This window comes from Perca flavescens, chromosome 10, assembly GCF_004354835.1.
Source record: "Perca flavescens isolate YP-PL-M2 chromosome 10, PFLA_1.0, whole genome shotgun sequence".
Lineage (NCBI taxonomy): Eukaryota > Metazoa > Chordata > Actinopteri > Perciformes > Percidae > Perca > Perca flavescens.
The window spans coordinates 19,717,970-19,738,881 of NC_041340.1; the positions used below are offsets into that span (position 1 = coordinate 19,717,970).

General features: G+C 39.1%; 1 protein-coding gene and 1 long non-coding RNA gene across 7 annotated transcripts; both read right to left on the reverse strand.

Moving 5' to 3' along the window:
• Nucleotides 1-1,094: 1,094 nt before the first annotated feature.
• Nucleotides 1,095-11,119, reverse strand: etf1a (eukaryotic translation termination factor 1a). 4 transcript variants are annotated; one of them, XM_028588620.1, is made up of 11 exons: nucleotides 10,952-11,119; nucleotides 10,440-10,550; nucleotides 6,549-6,724; nucleotides 5,777-5,916; nucleotides 5,505-5,643; nucleotides 5,143-5,333; nucleotides 3,882-4,011; nucleotides 3,590-3,763; nucleotides 3,419-3,483; nucleotides 3,177-3,324; nucleotides 1,095-1,842 (listed from the first exon to the last, which is right to left on the reverse strand). In XM_028588620.1, the coding sequence occupies exons 2-11, from the start codon at nucleotides 10,523-10,525 to the stop codon at nucleotides 1,760-1,762; spliced, it is 1,332 nt and encodes a 443-aa protein (XP_028444421.1). In that variant the 5' UTR covers nucleotides 10,526-10,550; nucleotides 10,952-11,119; the 3' UTR covers nucleotides 1,095-1,759. The 4 variants fall into 4 exon arrangements, with proteins under 4 accessions (XP_028444421.1, XP_028444422.1, XP_028444419.1 ...); XM_028588621.1 differs by having other exon boundaries at nucleotides 5,616-5,643; nucleotides 10,948-11,119; XM_028588618.1 differs by having other exon boundaries at nucleotides 10,948-11,118.
• Nucleotides 11,120-14,952: 3,833 nt separating this feature from the next.
• LOC114563096 (uncharacterized) lies at nucleotides 14,953-18,268 on the reverse strand. 3 transcript variants are annotated; one of them, XR_003693577.1, is made up of 4 exons: nucleotides 18,140-18,268; nucleotides 16,991-17,264; nucleotides 16,183-16,387; nucleotides 14,953-15,050 (listed from the first exon to the last, which is right to left on the reverse strand). It is a non-coding gene; the product is annotated as an uncharacterized LOC114563096 (long non-coding RNA). The 3 variants fall into 3 exon arrangements; XR_003693576.1 differs by having other exon boundaries at nucleotides 14,953-15,061; XR_003693575.1 differs by lacking the exon at nucleotides 14,953-15,050 and having other exon boundaries at nucleotides 15,800-16,387; nucleotides 18,140-18,266.
• Nucleotides 18,269-20,912: the final 2,644 nt, after the last annotated feature.

The window sequence follows — 20,912 nt, forward strand, 5'->3', positions numbered from 1 at the left end:
ACCACTCAATTGCACATTTTAGTAAATACACACTGGAGGATGCATGGTTAAAATGAATGCAAGTGAATAAGGAGAGTGACATAATAGTTACACTAGGGGCCTCTTGCAAAAAGCGGGTCAGAGTTAACAGGATAACTTTGAGGAGTAAAACATGGAACTGCATGAACATGGACTGATGTAATAATTCCCGTTTCAGGCTTTAATCAACAAAGTAATCCAGAAAACTCAGTAAACCAGGTACTCAGGCACAATTTAAGTTACCGCCATCCTTTACCTTAGTTCACTCTTTCCTATGAATCCAACAGGCTGAATGTTAATGTTTAATACACTCACACCCAGTCTCATAACTTTAATGTAATCCTTGCAGGACATGTTTTAAAGCTGTAATATGCAAGATACTTTGTTTCCTTCCTTCAGAGTGGGTGCCTACTCTAAGAATGAATCCAGCCTCTCTAAAGCAGTTTTACTTCCTTAGCTTGTCCTGTGAATCAATGTGACTCATTTTTTTTTAAAGAGAGAATGGATAAGTGTTTGGTGTATTTAACAAGGCCATTCTTTAACAACTCCTTGGGTAGATGTTTCCAACATTTTTCCACAAAGCATTATGAATGAAAACTCACACTTTTAGTTCAGTTCCCAAATATAGCCAAGCAAATGCCAAATCTCATTTTCTAGATGACCAACATATCACATTTCAAATTGTATCCGCAAGAATGTTTTGACAAATTCAGATTTTAAATGGATTTCTGAAAACATGGAAGCTGTCACAGATTTACAAATGCAATCAAATATGGCACAGGTGGAATCTTGTAATTCAGATTCTTAAAAACTTTATAAATTAATTTTCTAATCTGGACACTAATAAATACCAAGAGATCTGATACCTTTGTTTTCTGCAACTGAAAATTAATTAAATTTCAACATGACGTGGATCTTGATGAACCAATTAAACAGAATCCACTAAAAGCAGTTGTGCATGCTTATCGCTCACACAGGACTAAAACAATATATCCATTTAAAGTCAGGAAAGCAGAGAAAAGGTCCGCCTTTCCAGGAAGAGGACAGAAACAGCACAGGATTGAGACCACAGCAGATGAGGAGGTAGCAATGGTTTTCAGCAGTTCAAATTTAATACTTTGTCCCCCTTTCTCTACAGAAACCCAGGTAAAAAAAATCCCCCACTCTCATAAAATACAACAGCAGCAGTTACCAGTAAAAAAAAAAAAAAAAAAAAAAAAAAAAAAAAAAGAAGAAGAGAGAGAAAGCATAGGAGAAGAGAGGGTAGGGACATGATGAAGCAAAAAAGTAAAATATATTTTCTATATGTGAGGAGTGAGTCCAAAGTTCATCTTCAGACCGGGTTGGGGACAGCGACGAATCTGGAAACTTGCTGTTGTGTTCATTCAAAATGGAGGGGAGGAGGAAAAAAAGAACAAAATGAGTCGAGTCCAATCCAACTAGGGGAAGGAACAAGCACTCTAAGGCAGGGATTTATTCAGGAAGGGCTTTCTCCCTCTCTGGATGAAAGAAAATCTCACTCCTCTTCAGCCTGTGTGATGCATTTTGTTGTGTGTACAGATGAAATGTATGCGCAAGTTTGTGTATGCAACAGGTAAATTGGAAGGTGTGTCTGTCATATATATGGTCATCACGGTTGCACCTCTCACTTGCTGCAAGAGAGGTGGCATTTTTCTTTCCTCATTTCTTCATTCATTCCTTTGCTTTGCTTTTTTTTCTCCCAATATCAGTCCCCGACTACCTAGTAGTCATCCAAATCGAAGAACTCATCGTCCTCTCCTTGGTACTCCATGCCCTGGAAATCCACCCTGTACCGCAAGATACCTGAGGAACACAAAGATGATAGATTAGCAAGGGTAATAGGATGGCTGGCCATCTTATGTCCTGTTTGGTTAGATTGTGGTAGCATTAAAAGGAAGAATTTGTATAAGGATAAGATAATCCCTCTTAGCTATGGGGGTGGGAGTATTTGTATCTAAAAAGCATGAATTCCTAGAATCCTCTTTTTTTTGTACTACTTACCAAATTAAATAAAAACATACCATTTACTTTTAGGTTGAGGAGGAAATGTACAGGGAACTAGTATTTGTTGTTTCCTAATTTAAAAGATGTACTGCCATCGCCAGCCCTACATTCTAGACTCCCGTTCTGCATCACACCAAAGATTTTGTATGATAAAGGCCTCTTTCATGCTAACGTCTACTGGACAACATATCGGTATGCAAAGGACTTACCTGTAGCAGGAAACCATGTTATATTATATTCTGAATACTTGTTTACTACTCTTTAGGATAAACAAGTGTTTGAAACAACCTTCAAAACACTTGGAACGGAAAGGATAAATGTGAAACCTGTATTGATCACATAGTGAATTTCTAGTGCCTACCTGTCCTCAATGGGGAGGACATACAGTGCAAATACAGGATAGTAACATTAGGAATTCAGGGTGCTTTTAATTTGCCTTCACTATGCCTCATTTCTTTACGTCCCTGTCCACCACGTGTCTCCTAAAAAAACTCAGAGGTTGCCCAGAGGATAGGAGCAAAGTAAAGAGAACCAAACTGAGACAGTCTGTCCCCTCTACTGTAACAAAATCCATATCAAGTGGCCCAATAACAAGTAGCCTATCTAGTTAAAAGTGGAAGAGTCTAGTACTTCACTCTGCTGTAGCCATGGTTATATGTAAACAGTTATTTCCTAAAAGTAGTCCGAAATGGCATCCTTTAAGGCAAATTAGTCATACCCATAACCTATTAAAGTTCATAGTCTTGAGTTCATGGAAACAAGCCAATGATTATTATTAGCCTGTGACATTCTTGCAATCATATAGCCATGGCTATCACTGTCTTAATTGTTGGTAATCTCAGCATAAAATAATTTTTGGTAGAGCAGCTTTCCTGAAAAGACACTTGTATTAATTGATACAAAGCTGTTATGTGGTCGATTGTGGAAAGGTTGCAAATGAAAAAGCACGGTGGAAACCTGAAGATACATGACGGCATGAACCTGCTCCCTCTAGTTTAAGAGCAGTACATTTACTCACTAAGTCACAGAAAAAAATTTAACGAATGTAATACCACTGAACTACACATATCCTTTCTTCCTAACTTAATGTTGTAAAAATGTATAATTCTAGTCATAAACAACAGTGTCCTCACCCCCAATGCCTCCAAAGCCCTTGACGAACTGGGACCCTTCCTGGCTCTTGTCTGTGACTATCTCCAGCGTGGCTCCAAATTTCTTGTAGTTGTTAGCAAACCACTCCAGCAGTGGCATGCTCTCGATCAACTCGTGTTCCTGCCCCGTCTAGAAAAACAATCAGAGTCAGGGACGCATGGCATGATGGGTAACGGATCCAATTTAAAATCAAAAGGATTGGTCGGTTTTTTGTAGTGCTCACCTCCTTGTCTGTAAAGTGAGACTTGTCTTTCTCCTGCTCTGGCGTCAAGTACAAAGTCTTCTCATCTGAAAACCAAAGACGACATGAAGATTATAGCATCATAGCATATTATTTCTTTTCAATATATTAGTTTCTCATCAATGGTAGATGTGATAATTGTGGTTTGTGTACCGTTCTCTGCTCCGTTGCTCTCTGCCCCATGTACACGTAGAATGTAACGCATGGTGTCTAAGTTTTCGTAGACTATGAGGATCTCCACTGCTCCCATCTCCAGGGCTTTAAGTGTGTCCTCCACACCAAAACAGTACTTCCCCGTGTCCTGACTGATCTCATCAAAGTACCGCCCTGGAGAGAGGGACAACCATTAAGAAAATCTCTACCACAACAAAAGCTTTGGTTTCCTTTAGCAGCCATTGGAGACACCTAAAAACAGTTGTTCCGATGTGTCAATAGGACGACTTACCTATGAGCTTCTTCTCCTGGATGAACTTGACATTAGAGAGAACCTCTGCCGAGAGCTCAATAGCCTGGTTGAACCCATTCTCTCCACCATAGGAGATATCCACCAGCTTCAAAACCTTGGCCTGTAACCTCTGTAGAAAACACACACACAGGTTAAACACACTATAGAGATAACCACATACAGGCATAACGTTATATACTTAGAAGCACACTTAATATCAATAACGTTTTTCACCAAACTTGACAGCCCGATGACTAAGTCTCTGCATTTTCACCAAGTCCCTAACATGGGAGCTATTGAAAAGACCACCAACAGAAATTTGTTGACAATAATGACACATTATGTTGCAGGTTTTGCTCCCACCGGAGCTGTGGCAGGATATCTTCGGAAAGCTCACTTTACAGTTACCAGTGTTAAGACTGCCAGTGCTCAGGGGTAAGCACACCCAAAGAACTGCTAGCGTTAGCTCCCAGTAAAGGCTGGGACATTTTCAAACATTTGTTGTTTTTGTTGATCATGTAAATATTCAATCCTTTTACCAATATACTATGTACTTATCATTTTGTCCTATTTAGTATAAAGTGTACTGCCTAATAATGTATGTAAAGCTTATTGATGTTGAGGTGTATTGTGGTGCAAGTCAACCCACAGACAAGAGCAGATTGAACTAAATGGCACAGCGTAAATTATTTTCCAATGTGAAGAGGGTTTTAAAAAGGGGGTTGAGGGAGGTACTCTTCACTATGATATGGCTGTATACAGTATACACAAAGTTTAAAAGAACTATTCGCATTTGGAATAAACTGCTGCAAGTGCAAGAAACACCTATTGTATTTAACAAGAATACAAACAGTCCTTTACCTACAGGATGCAGAAACTATGTAATTCTTCACACCAAGTATTACTTTCTGAGGGTATTCATAATATCTATTTATTGTTGTACAGCTAGCGTGTTTCCTAAAGCCCAATATTAAGGTTATAAAGATAATAGAGTTGTCTTAATTACTAAAGATTTTAGTTGATTTAATTTTGTTTGGTTGTATATATGTGCATTTGTCTGAAATCAATACATCTTTTTTTTGGCGACATTCCCATTATATATATATATATATATATATATATATATATATATATATATATATATATATATATATATATATATATATATATATATATATATATATATATATATAGTAAAAACTTAATTGTAAACATAGTAAAAACTTAATTGGTACTGCTTTTTATCATAACACAGACTTACTGGGTCGAACATGTCCGACTGGCTAAGCTCGGTCTTGAAGTCGGCAGAACCAGCCAAGACCATTCCTGCCACATTAACTTTGTCGTTGGACACAAAGAGCTGGACAGCCGTCTCAGCCACCTTTCTCACATAGTTGTGTCTCTTCTCCATTCTCAGACGAGCAAAACGCAGAGCAGACTGCCCTCCTCTGCCTGAAAGAAATATAAAGAATAAGAACCACAATCTTTAGAATGTTTCTTTACGGGAAAAACTAAGAGCCACCGATTAATACACAGTAATACTTAAGCAATGATCTAATGATCTTTGCTGTGCAGTTGAAAATCTCAAAGGTTCAGTGTTTTGTGAGTATTGTGGGTCAGTACCGTGCTTCTTGGGTAAGTCCACAGTGAACTTGTGCAGCACCTCCCTGGTGTTGCCCTGCAGTGTGCCAAACAGTGCCCCACTACCGTCGATCACAATAAAGCCAAACTTACTGTCATCAGAGAGCAGGGCTGTCAATGCCTGTGTTAGGGGAGAGTGATGGAAGAATGGATGATGAGAATGTGACAGAAATCAAGTGCAATATAGATACAAGAAGTTTATGTCTGTACAAGAAAGATATCTGTGCAGACAGAAACCAAACAAAAGCTCTCACCTCGGTGTGGAACTTATTGTCGCAGAGGTACAGGGAGGTGTTGATTGGCTTAAAAGGCTCAAAGTCAATATTGACTTTCTTCTCCTTGCCTTCCTCGGTCACAATGGTGCCACAGTACACAACCAAACCATTGGGTGGCACTGGCAAGAGAGAAAGGTCAGAGGCCAATAGATTAGACAAACATTAGGTTTTTGTACAGATGAATAAACAATGTACAGTGTCTTAAGGGGAGGCCAGCATCATCAAGCTCTCTCAAATATGTTAATTCACATTTTGCACTCAAGGTTCTGAAAGGCCACAAAATACTGTGACAAAACGTCCAATGTCCCTGGAATGTTTTTCTATTATGATGTATGCACCGTACTGATAGGTACTAAACACTATTCTCTCATGATTATAACAACCTACTTTACAATTTAATGCTACAACCACCACATATTGTGCTAGTTCCACACTGCCCTCTCATTTACTAGCTGGTCAAAACAAGGAGGTGCATAATACACCATATACGCATGGTAAAAAACGTACATGCTGACAAAGATGTTGGACAATTACATTTATATAATTTTCAGTTCAATCTAGACCTATTGTGACTGAAAACCTGTTCTGTTATCAATTATTATTTAGCAGCTTTTGCCACAGCATTTGAAATTATATCTTTGTATCAGTAACACATGACTAAATGTCATTCATTCTGTCCAGCTGCCTCTGAAAACAAAAGCCCACATGGAAGTCAGTAGGGTATTATGTGGGTTTTCACTGTAACACATACCCTTGTTGTAGAGTTTTAGTCTTTGCTGTACAGAGGTGATGGCTCCGAGAACAGAGAGCCTGTTGACTCGGCTCTTAATGTTGGAAGCGGTGCCAAACTCATCAGCCAACATCTTGGCCACTCTAGATATCTGGTCCTTGGGAGGGATGATCAGCGAGATCATACTGGTGCCATTACTAGAAAGACAGAGAGGATTTAATGTTAACGCTTACATAAACACTTAGACATCAGGGACAGAACGGTTCAAGTAAAAAAATCGTAACTGTATGGTCTGCTAGTCACAGTTCCATTATGATGCCGCATTTACAAAGACATAACGCCAGTGTGTCCGTTCACAGAGCAAGAGGAGAGTTGGGTAGGAAAGAGTAACTGCTTCTCCCAGCAGCATGTAAACAGCCTCTCCATGCAGATTCAGTCAGGGCAATCCAATTCTTAACTAAGCATTGGGTGCAAATGATATGCAGTCATGAAGGATGCTGGATTTCAGCATATGATTAAAGTACTTAAGCCGCACTATACTATTCCCTTTTGCCGACATTTTAGCAACACAAGTAAATCTTGAACTGTGTTTTTTAAATGAAAACATGAAAATAGAATGAATAGTGCAGTGTTGTTTTGAAAAGAGTGTACAATGTGTGTTTGGGTTATGTTGCACTTAGTGTTTTATTCTTTTAATAACACATGTGGCAATTTTCCTTTTGATTAAAAAAAAAAAAATTCAGCAATATTCCTTGTATTTAAAATGTTGCATTTTATTTCAAGTGGAAAAACTAATATTTTTGAAGAACTGACATGTTATAGGCTACTGTTATTAAGTGCTGATTAAGCTTATGCTTCACTTCATGTTGATGGCCTTAGTCTATAATGTGGCCATTTTTATATGAGAAAACCTATTCTTTTAATAAAGATTTGACAATGAAGACGTGTTTATGTTCCTTATGTTCTAAGCCAGAATGTTGTTAAGGTAAACAGTTTTGTAATTGGCAATGCCCTGCTCTGTTCCAAAAACAAACCAAACTCAACTGAAAACCGTGCATTTTGTAATCCATTTCACCCCTATTAGGCATACAGTTCATACCCAAAAGATACTATGTGATGCAGTGTCAACTTACTGTAAACATTAGTGCTTTACCATTTCAACAGTGTAACAGCAACATACAGTGGGGGAAATAAGTATTTGACCCCTTGCTGATTTTGCAGGTTTGCCCACTTACAAAGAATGCAAAAATCTACAATTTTAATCATATGTACATTCTAACAGTGAAAGACAGAATCCCAAAGAAAATTCCAGAAAATCACATCATATGAATTTATTAAAATTGATAACCATCTGATGAGGAAAAACAAGTATTTGACCCCCTGGACAAACAGCAAGTATTCTGGCTCCTACAAGCCAGTTAGTCTTTCTTTAAGACACAGCCCCAATCCGAACCAATTATCTACATCAAATACACCTGCCTCACCTCGTTACCTGTATAAAAGACACCTGTCAACACCCAAACAACCAGCATCCAACATCACCACCATGGGCAAGACCAAAGAGCTTTCTCACGGACATCAGGGACAAGATTGTTGATCTGCACAAGGCTGGGATGGGCTACAAGAGAATCAGAAAGCAACTTGGAGAGAAAAGATCAACTGTCGGTGCAGTTATCAGGAAATGGAAGAAGCACCACACCACCGCCAACCTCCCTCGGTCTGGGCCTCCACACAAGATCTTGCCTCGTGGGGTGTCCCTGATCATGCGAACGGTGAGGAATCATCCCAAAACCACAAGGGGGAACTGATGAATCAACTGAAGGCAGCTGGGACCACAGTTACAAAAAGAAACGCTTGGTAACACACTACGCCCGTCATGGATTGAAATCCTGCAGCGCACGCAAGGTCCCCCTGCTCAAGAAGAAACATGTACAGGCCCGCATGAAGTTCGCCATTCACCACCTGGACGACTCAGAAGAGGCCTGGAAGAAGGTGATGTGGTCAGATGAGACCAAAATAGAACTTTTGGCCTCAACTCAACTCGTCGTGTTTGGAGGGCAAAGAACACAGAGTACAACCCAAAGAACACCATCCCCACCGTCAAGCATGGTGGTGGCAACATCATGCTTTGGGGTGCTTTTCAGCCAAGGGGACGGGACAACTCCATCGTATTGAGGGGAGGATGGACGGGCCATGTATCGTGGAATTCTGGACCGACATCTCCTTCCCTCAGTGAGAGAGCTGAAGATGGGTCTAGGATGGGTGTTTCAGCACGACAACGACCCTAAGCACATCGCCAAAGCAACAAAAGAGTGGCTGAAGAAGAAGCACATCAAGGTTCTGGAGTGGCCTAGCCAGTCTCCAGACCTGAACCGATTGAAAATCTTTGGAGGGAGCTTAAAATTCGAGTTGCCAGGCGACAACCTCGGAACCTGAATGATTTGGAGGCTGTCTGCAGGGAGGAGTGGGCCAACATCCCTGCCGAAATGTGCACAAACCTTGTCACCAACTATAAAAACCGTTTGACATCTGTGCTGGCCAATAATGGCTTTTCTACAAAATATTAACATGCTGTTTGTCCAGGGGGTCAAATACTTGTTTTTCCTCATCAGATGGTTATCAATTTTAATAAATTCATATGATGTGATTTTCTGGAATTTTCTTTGGGATTCTGTCTTTCACTGTTAGAATGTACATATGATTAAAATTGTAGATTTTTGCATTCTTTGTAAGTGGGCAAACCTGCAAAATCAGCAAGGGGTCAAATACTTATTTCCCCCACTGTAATTCATATGTCAAAATGACACAAACTATAGATGTTATCCAAACTAGCTATATGAAAAGTTCATTATTTTGAACTGCAACTTTGACCTGTTCATTTTTCTTACCTTCAAGGTAACACCAATGCCTCTTGTTTTGTAAACAAACAACCCACCCATGCAAAGTATCACCATAACAAGGTCTGAAAGGTTAATAGACGTTTAGTTACACAGTAAACAATATCTGCCCTTGAAGCGATGACTGTTTCAGTTCCACTGCTCCACACTCTCTTTCCATTCACTGCCAGTCAAAAGACAAAGCATACCAATACAGGCTGACACTGCACACCCACACGGGAGCAGGTAGCAGCGGCTGGATGAATATAGGGCAAACGGTCAACTGTGTGCAACATGGCAGACGGTGGAGCACAGGACAGCAGATTCTGCGCAACACTGAACGGAAAGCTGTCGCAGAGCAAGCTACAAGCAAGTGTAGTAACACCCACATTTCGTGTTTGATAATTCAAAAGGCCACAATGTACCCATTTCAACTGACCATTTTGTAGCCAGTACATCTTTAGTGTGTAACGCCTGCCATGAGGTAACTAACTTAGTGGACTCTTGGGGGAAATAAGAGGCTCTGCCATATGCTCTACATATAAAAAGGCCAGGCGGACTTCTTTGAAGTTGTGGAACGAGTATATCGGAGCATGTGGAAGTCCAACTGTAAGCTAGCCGGCCTCCCTCTCTCATCAACGTGCTTTCTTGTTAAAGACACCCATGGCGGCCTCATTCCAGATATGACGTCTATTAGCAACATAGCTACCACCACCGTTGGTAGCTTTAAACGCTTTGAAGGGATTTGAGGCAACATTCTCCGCAATGTCATCCATGACACAGACATATCGAAACATAAATTGTTCCATATTAACCTCCAGATAGGTTAAAGGCGACAGCAGTTAGGGTTTTAGCAATTAGCAAGCTAGCAGCAAAAGCTATGGTAAGCTAAGTTAGCTATGCGCTAAGCTAACCACTCCCAAATTCGGCCCCACTTATCCGATCTCCAGCTGTTGTGACGGTCAACATTCACACCATCACCTTGTACAGGTGGCCCCGCCACTGAACTGACTCACAGTTCAAATCGATCCCTTACCCACGGGCAGCTTCCAAACTTTTGATCAGCTTCTTGATTTTCCATATCTCCACGTTCCTGTCCGCCGCGCTGGGGTCGTCCGCCATCTTTCTGCTGTAATCTGTTCAGCACCTGAAAAGACGTGAAAAAAGAAGAGTAACAGTTATGCAGTAAACCGGCAAGTAAAGAGATTGGCCGATATTCACAGTCTTATTAGGCTGGCAAAATATGTGTCATGACCAGCTGGACTAGGTAGCTCTCTAACCTAGTGGCGCGGTGTCCGTTAGGCGCCTGACCGGTTAGCTACGTTACTGGCAGCTGGGCTGACCGAGAGGGAGAGACTCTACCCGGGCTGTCTCGCTCAGTACAGTGCGCGGAGAATAACAGGCCTACAGTCTGCCAGGCCCTAGCGTCCACCCTGTTCTTATCTAACACGACCTACTTTCTCCCCTAACTTTACTCCTGCAAACCAACTGTCAGCTTTTCAGATGTTGAGTATATGTCAGCATAAATGGAGCCGGTACAGTACCTGCCTCGGACAACGCCGCTCCGCTCCGCTATCTGTGTATCCGTTGCGCTACGTCGAGTAGGTAGTCCGAGGAGTGACGTTGCCTTCCCGACCGGTTTCTCTCCTCCACACGCTGCGCGTGGTGCTAACGACTGTGCCCACATGTGGGAGGTGGTTTGAATTGTAGCGTTCACTTCCTGGAAACCACATAGAAACCAATAACAGCTCTTGGCTAGTACGTCAATCATAAAAATCGAAGCAACAATTGGACAAAAGCTAATAACCTCATTGACATTTTTTTTTTATATTTACTGTTGCTTCTATTAGAGTTTGTACTTAACAGCTATTGGTGCATTACATTGTCATTAGCGTACTTATTATGTGAGAGCTGTCCATTTAGCCTATTGTGAAATGTGACATCTGCAGCCCACTCAACAGGTTTGCCAGATAAACTCTACTTTTCAATCAGAAACAAGTACATCAACTGTTCAATTGTTTCATATCCTTACACATTTCCTCTGACAAATTACATTTTCTGAATGTGCTGTGGAGGCAAATTCCACATGTTGTTAAAGAACATTGTTATAGTCCTAATCTTCAGGTTTTACTTGTCAAAAATACAGAACCAAGATTTTTTTTAACAAACAACGTGTATCTCTCTTGCTGGGGTCCTTAAAGGATATAGGTTCACTGTGTTTCTTCTTGCTTCTCTTAACACTTGGGCTTAAACATTGTCCAATGGGAGAAACATATGACCCTCAAAAGCCAGCAGTAAACTTAGGATAGAGGACAGTGACTCAGTTTTCTGACATATTGAGCAGTAGGTAGTCTCATGACAATTCAAGAAAAAACATTATAGCAGGAGTCACCTTTGGATGCATTAGTCATGTCTTATGTTCTCAAAACTGAATTATACCCACCCTGTACAAAACTATTTGTGATGATGTGTCTTGAATGTTTCCTTTGTATATTCAAGTCAGCAGGGTTCAACCATCCTTTTAAGCCTGAGTGTTGCGACAATGTGGCTTCCAAACGGCTGAGTGGGCTCTTTCAAGCCAAAGAGAAAGGTTACCTGTCCAATTAGTGTGACTGGTGGTGTAGAAGGCTTTAAAGAAAAGGGAAAAAAAGAAAGAAATCTAGCAGTGTGCTTCAAGCCAGACCGCTCAGTAATCTAATTACCTTATTTTGTTGAGGTTGATGATGCAGATGCATATTATTGGGTGAGATGCTGAGTGAGCTATTGTGTAAGCATAATATTGCAGTGTGAGGATGGTGTAAGTATAGTGTGGTTCTGATTAGGGTTATAGGTCACTCCGCAACACAACAATTAACTGCTGAGCCTTCTGTAGATATGGTGTGCCATATTTAGTGAAATACTGTATATCGGTTTGTCCTTTTTACTCTTAGAATATTTTGTCTTCAATGATATTTGGTACTTTTTATAGGAGAAAAATATATATAGAAATGGTGTTTAAAAAAACTTCACTAAACAGTTTGAACTCAATCAGAACATAACAAAAATCTGATATAACAATAGTTTTAACTAAAAGGTTTCTGTTCACTGTTAATACTACATCTGTTATTTTTTTTAAAGTGTATGCTATATATATATATATATATATATATATATATATATATATATATATATATATATATATATATATATATATATATATATATGTGTGTGTTATGGTTTTAGTCCTATCCATCTTTGGACACCTGATTTTTAGAAAAATTAATAAGCAAACGTGGATGACATTTATTGCATATCTTTTCCCCCCTCTTTGTCAATAACTGTCAGGGGAGTGAAGTGCAATCACTCTGAACATCAAAAGCCTATAGTATTTTCTAAACAATAAATTAGAGGTCAGAGTCTGTCACTTTTCCTGATATGTTTCCATTTTTCACTATTTCATTCCACATAGCTACGTTAAAGGATATGTTTACTAGAACAGGCTGGCAGTGGGAGCCTGCATCAGAAGCAAAAAGGCAAAAATATATAGGGACAATACACTAATCTGATATATTTCCATTTTCAATGTAAGATCTACACAGAAGACACCTGCATATTTTCTTTTACATGGAGCAGTTGAAGGATAATATGGCCTATACACATTTACACCACTAGATGACAGTATTGGTTAAAGGACAAATGAATAGCTTCTCCAGTATCTGGCTTGTTTGTATTAGTTGATGAAGGGGTATCATATCCCTTTTTTTTTTGCATTGCTCAATGGGACACTCAAGTCAGGTCTTGTTGTGTATTTATTTTACTAATTGTGGCATGCAGTTTGTTAGACTTTATTAGGTTGCCATATGCTTGATATTAGTCAGTGTCTTTAGTGAATTGGGGTTGTTTCTATCAGAACAAACATCTGTTTTTGCATGAAGCTACAAACCCAAGGATTATCTCTGTGGTATTACCCATCTCTGGTGAACTGGGGGAGTAGTAGGAGGTGGGTGGAGCTTGTGTCTGGATCTGACACTCACAGGATAGCTACATCATTGAGAAAAAGTGATATTGCAGTTTGTGCCTCCAAAATTGTCCAGCACCGATATCAGCACCAATTCATCACCATCTGTCGACTATCAGAGCTGTAATGATCTGTCGCTTGGAAATGGATGGTGCTTGCTGTGCTGTGGATGAGAGCTGTCCTGGCCAGGGCCGCTATTTCTCATTTCATCTAGTCGTCACACATGAGCATTCAGATGAGCAGAGAAGGTTGACAGGTTGTTGAATCTTCAGCATTTTAGCATATAAGACACTATTTCCTATTACAGCAGCAAGACATACAATCAGCATAAGGGTTTATACAGTATCAGGGTTTTTAACCCCTTTTTGGCCCAGATTTTAGCTCTGAAATATTCTCATGATCCCAGCAGTAAGGGTTGCTAAGTTTTTGTGAAAATTTGATCAAGTTATGATTTATTATTCTGTTTTCAACACTGATAAAAAATATAGAGCCTGATCTACTTAAAAAGGGTAAGGGAACTTTTTGCATCAGATTATGTAAATAAAGCAAGGCTAGTCTTTGTATAGGCTACTTAATTTCTTGTGTGTAAGAAATGAGTTTTGGAAGTAATGTCAACTTGCTTTTTCAAGTAAAGTCAACTTAGTTTTGCAAATGACTGAACTTGCAAAGTTAAGAAGACTTTACTTAATAAATTAAGTTGACTAAATTAAGTAGACTTTACTTCAGAAACTAATTTCTTATATTCAAGAAATTAAGTAGCCTATACAAAGACTAGCCTTGCTTTATCTACATAATAATCTGATGAAAAAGTTGCCATACCTTTTTTAAGTAGATCAGGCACGATATTTTGTATCATGCTTGGTCTACTTAAGAAGTTAAGTATGTGTCATCTAGGCTATGTGTTAGAAATGACAGTCCTCTTATCACATGTCAAGATATGCTGCCATGGAGCCCAGTGTTGACCATACTGATAAAAAGACAGGAGCTGCAACGATTAGTTGATTGATCAATTAGTTGCCAACAACTAAATTAATCATCAACAATTAGGATAATCCCAGATTCTCTGATGTGAATGTTTTAAATTGTGAACTGCTGATTAGGACAAAACAAGACATTTTAGGTTGCGTCTTGGACTTTGGGAAAGAGAAGACGGATTTTTAACCATAGTCTTACATTGTATGGACCAAACTACAAATCGATTATCAAGAAAATCGACAGATTAAATCATTGGTTGCAGTCCCAACACTGGATACTATGAACAACTCTCACATGAGTCAAACAATCTCAGGTATAATTATGCATCTTAACCCAAAACAAGACTTGGAAGTTGTTTAGCTCAAATAAACAAATTTATTTGACAATAAAATCAGAACCCCATTCCACAGAGTCATGAACACTGAATGAATCAGTGCCATCAGCACAGGACATGCTATCAGAACCCCACTGACAGTCTTTCTTACTTTGGATTTCCACAGGATGCGTAACGGCTGCGTACCGGCTCCGCTGCGTGTCTGCTGCGTGCTCCGCCGTCCGTCAATACCCACCAGGTCCGGATTTGTTGCGGCACGGCTGCGGCCATGACTGACAGCTGTAGTCACAAGGACCCAGGTAGAATTCAGGTAGAATAGACGTTCCGCAGCCGTTCCACATCTAGTGGAAATCTGGGGTTAGAGGTTAGAACACCATAACAAAATGAAATCCTAGCTTTTACATGGCTACATTCAAATCAACAGCTACATTCAGATACATTGATGAGGCCAAAAAAACACACCAAAATCCAGCAGCTTTCAAAATTTTAAACTGTAGTGAAGAAATGTCCAGTTCTACATGGTTTCTCTGCCTCTTGTGGCAGTACATGAAAAACTGCTCGAAAAATATAGTTCAGGTTACTTTAAATGCTTTACCATTTAAAGTGCAAAGAACAGATACAATTCACAATACATATACAGTTGTGCTCATAAGTTTATGAACCCATGCTAAAGTTGACTTTGAAGATACCCTTCACTATACCTAGAAAGTGGCATGGTTTTATTTCAGTTAGCCTAATAGCTGTTTTGATTTGCATTGAGAGATGATTTTATGGAAAGTACCCCATGCCAATCTCTAGGTATGGTGAAGGGTATGTGATGATGTGGGGCTATTTTAATTCCAAAGGCCAAGGGAACTTTATCAGGATGCATAGTATCCTTGATCAATGAAATAACTGGCCTTTCAAAATAAAAATCTGCCTGCCTCTATGAGAATTTAACATAGGAGTGTACTTACTTATGCCCCCTGTATTTTAAGGAAGAACATTTATTTAATTTATTTACGACACATTATTCATTAAAAGAAAATTGGTGTCCTCAAAGGTTGAATTTTCCCTCATTTTTTAAATTAAGGCATTAAGATCCATTTCCAAAAGATTATTTTTTATTCCTCTTTTAGTCAACTTAAGCATGGGTTCATAAACTTATGAGCACCACTGTAACATAATAAAGCATGCGCCAGCACATTAAACTCTATCAAATTAATTATTTCCCAACATCATAGAAAAAAACGAGCAGTGTAACCTGAGAGAGTGCATTGGGAGAACCTCAGAAGAACTGTGTAAAACTCTGTAAAACTTGATAAGAGTGAGCTCACTCAAATCCTACACCTTCAACACCATCTGTATAGCTTTTAAGCATGCAAACCGATCTTGAGATCATGGACTTTGGAGGAATTTTTTTTGTTCGCATCCTCCAGCTCTAGGAAGATCTTCTGAAAGACCTCAAATGTGTATTTCAGTTTATTAGGGTACCTTAGTTCCAAGGCATAGATAAGGCCCATCAGATAGGTGCAAGCATGTGCCACATCTGGGATACCAAAAAGGATTTCTGCTCCCTCAACGGCTATTCCAGCTTGCTTGGGGAGACCATCCCTGGTTTTGCTGACAACAAAGATGCCGAGGACAAAAGTAGTAGTAGAGCTTCTTGGACAGCTGCACCATCGTTGTCATTGAAAACCTGTAAAATACACCAGAGAGAATAAAACATTTATTGTATAGTAATGTGAAGGATGCATAACTCTTTGTTCTTTGGGACTCAATGTTGCCGTCCTACAAAAATATGAAATTAGATTACTAATTAAACGAGAAATATGAGATTAATATAAAACATGAGATTACAGACGTCAGAAAGCGACTACATAAAACTAACTACTACTACACTGTTGTAAATACATGCCTCATTTAACATGGGGATGCTGCACCGGAAGTGTAAGAATACTGAATAATGTTATCCACAGGTAATCAGGTAAGAATAGCTTTCATTCTGGCAGCCTCATCAGGTAAATATATTGCTTACTAAAACTAAGCATCTGCCTACAGCTATTCCAGTTACATTTCAATGTTGCACTTAGAAATTAAAAGCACACCCAAAACACTGTTGAATCTTTACAGGAAGATGTGTGATTTTCACTTCAGAAAGTGTCACATAGGTTACAGGATAATGGCAGTGATACTATCAAACAAGGACATAATGATTATTTCAAAATAGCAAAATTCACTTTGAAACTTTGCCAAAAAACACCCTGTATTGGAGAAGATGTGATCAAAATGTTCAACATACCTGGAAACACTCAAAGAAGGCAGGCCATCGAGCTTTAAGGTCGATCACAGGTGGTTGGAGGATTACATAATTTCGACGCAGTGAGAAGGTTTTTGCCATCTTCTCATTAATGAGTTTGTTATTGTCTCTCTTCTGGTACTCATAGAGAAGCTCCACTCTTTTCAAGCGTTGCATCAGTTTCATCTGGCATCAGTTTCACCTCGTAAGGTCGATAAAACAAACTTGTAGAGTCACCTGGTAAGGATACCTTCATCCAGTGTGGTTGTAGAGACAGCTGGTAAAGATACATCATAGTTAGTTACTAACCACTGCAATTAACCAAAACTACACTAAAAGACCAAAATAAAATGCATGAAAAATAGTAATTCAAGTTTTAAGATTTGCATTGACCTAAATTTATTTATTCTACGTCTTCCACATTTATCATTTATCTGATGTTAATTTTATTTCTTTGCAGATTATTTCTGTTTTTGCATGCATTCACATCTTTTCTGAAGCACACTGTACATTTATTCTGCTGTTAGAATAAATTAGTCTGCTGTTTGCAGAAAGACTTTGCCTCTCATAGACTTACATGTAAATTTCTTTCCATATCTCAAACAACTTCAGGACATTTATATAAACATTAGTGAGTAATTTATACATTATGGGTCACATTCTGCATAATACCTCTAAAACCATTATGATCTGACAGTGACTTTTGAGATTTTAACATCTCAAAAGTTGCACTGAATATTTTTCCTACTTGTAGCTTCTCAAACTAGCTGTTGCTGTGGTAGGCTACTTCCAAGTCCAACAAACATAGTAACAGCCTGTAGTATTAGATAAGACATAATACAGGATATTAATGTTTCGTTTTAAATTAAATTATAAATCCAGGTTTCACATACAACACAAGTTCATGTGTAGGGACCATTGTAATACTTCAAGCAACGTGTCATGTTATGTCGAGCCTTCTTAATATTTTAAAAATAACGATTTTGACGTGTATTAGCAGCTAGTTGGCTAGCTGCTAATACACTAGCAGGCCTCGAGGAAAGCCACTTGCTAATCTTCAAATTAAACGAAAAGACGATAGAGATCAGGCCTACTGTCAATGGTTAGATTAGAATCTAACCAGGTAGGCTACTTGGCAAACCTTATTCTTACCTTAACGTTCAGCCGACTCAACCATAAAGTCAGCCTCTGGAAATGCGGTCTGCTGTTCAATTTCAATCAGGAGGGAACAGGTGTGCGTGCCAGTTCGCGGTATTACGGAACAGCATAAATGAAACAAGCTTATTGTTCGTTGAGGGTTTGTACTTGAGAACATCGACTGGGATAACTAAATAATGCATGTACATGAAAGAAAACACAATTTTATTGTATTTTGAAAAAATGCAGATGGATTTCAAACTATACATTTTCATGTAAAGATACAAACTGAGACTTTTATTGTTAATTTCACAGATTTAATTTAAGATATATATAGAAATGCTCAGAATCACTTTTTTCAGTGAAGAGCTCTGAAAGAGTTTCAAATATACAATGAAACAATGACATTGAAAACCTATATAGTGTTTCAATTAAAAATATAGCAGATACATCAACACAAATCATAATTGTCTTGTTAAAAGAACATTTAAAAGGATCCCAACTTAATTGCCTCATTGTCTGCCTATATGTGTAGTTTGGACATGTATCTATAAGTAAATACAAAGCACATACTCAGATATTTTATTAAACTCAGGTTTTTGATGCACCCATACATTTGAATGTTTTGTGCTTTTGTATTGATGCTTTTACATTCTGTCAGTTTTCATACCCTTGACCAGAATAAGTTATATTGTTATTGTGAATAGAGTACTTGTTGGGTAGTTCTTTAGAAGTTTTCCATAAATGTGTAGCCAATTTGGCTGCTCTTCCAGAATCTCACACTGTGCTCTTGTATCAGGAAAAACCCCTAAACTGACTAATAAGTCTTTTTTGTCATAGTGACCTTAAGAAGGAAGCATTCTGTGTATTTGTGTGTGTGTTGTGTACATAGGTATTCATGTGCGAGAGTTATGGAGTGTGACCCAAAACAAATGCCACCAGGTTCACAGGGCTCTATTTCCAATGCATCTGTGACCATCTGCTTAAGTAGAGTTGAAGGGAGATAGGGATGAGTGAAGGTGGGACTCTCAGGGGTATTCAAGGACACAGTCTTGCTTGTCATCACGGAATGCGAGTGGGGTAAAAAGACATAGGGAGTGAGGATGCATCCAATCTGACACTTCCATAAAGAGGCGGTTACATAATCACAGATATATGTACATAAACACATTGACATGGAAGTTGTGAAACGCCTTGGCTGCATATCAGAGAGAGCAACATCCTGGACATGTAAAAGTTAGTCAAAAACTATTAACTAAAAAGACATTCAGCCAATCAAAGCTCTGTGATACCTGTTTCGCTGACTCTTGCTGTCACTGACATGTTAAAAACCCTTTGTCAAATTGACCCGTTTTCAATTTTTGTTTTATATCAGAAAATATGGGACGTAGAAATAAGCGCTGAACATGTGTAGAAGAAAAATTTTACAATTAAAAACGTTGGAAAAAGCAAAAACAAACTGTGAAAAAAAGGCGTCAAAAACGTCGAAAAAATAAGTGTTTTTTTCAAGGTTGACGGGAAGGCAACACAAGGGTTAAAGCTTTAATGCTAACCCTACATGAAAACATTATTTGCCCCTCAGTGTGTGTAGTGCAGCTCTCGATACAGACAAGGAAGGGAATTAAGCAGCACACATTCTCTGCTGACTAATCTGTGACTCAGTATGCGTCTGTCTCTCAGGCTCTCTTTGTATGTCCTCTCCAGTGAAAAAGAGGATCATAATCATCAGCATTTCAATAGCTTGCTTATGACTTAAACCAATCTTCTTAGGACGTGCTGTATGAGTTTGAGAATGTACAACTGTTGGTGTCCGTCAGCTGTCTGCTGCACCACTGAGCTTTTGGTTCTGGGACAAGTGCAACAATTTGGGATTTCAGCAGCAGCAGCAGCAGGGGTGTTTGGGTGCAAGTATGTTTTTTTGTGTGCAAATCTTAGAGTTGACATTCCTGTCACATCCCTGGTTCTCTCACTGCTCTCCACAGAGGCACAAGGAGATTTACGGATCTGCGTCCTAATATTAAGTGGATTAATCAGGAATGGAGAGTCGAGGTTGTCATAAATATAAATGAGGTCTTTTCAGGCATAGTGCGAGACACGCTTCATGTCCACACAGTGAAGGCTATTAGGAGTTTATCAGTGCAGTGGATTAAGACCAATAACCTCAATCTAGAGGCCAAGACACACAGTCAATCTTAATGATGCATTGGAAAGGGGTTAAACCCAAAGGTAATATGGACCAGCAGGCCTGCTTACACCACTCACTGCCCCAAGGCATAATCCAATTGTCTTTCACGCCTCAGGAAGCGAGGAGTTCGGTGTATTTTGTTTAAGTTTAAGTTAGATTTTAAAACTATTTTTCCCACATTTTCTGCAGACTAGTAAATATGAAAATAAAAGCAGAATTCCTTGAGTAAACAAGGTGCTACCTGTCAATGTTGGACTGGAGGATAATGCTGTGTTGAAGTCAACACATCCAGTTGATAAGGCCTAGATGCCACACATCACTCCCCAAGGAGAGATTACCAGATGCTCCCATCAATCTCACATCTTCCCCCCAGCCTGATGGTATATCCTCTTTGCCAGCAATGTATATTGGAGAAACAGCATGAATGTATACATACATTTGTACATGCAGAAAAACACATATCTGTGTATGCAAAAACTTACCAAATGCAGCTGTTCTGGAACATCTGTTCCATCAACACCTGCCACACACATAAACACTGCATTTCTTCATCTGATGGCTACATTCCTTTGGCACAATAAACAAAGATAGAAAATTAAGAGA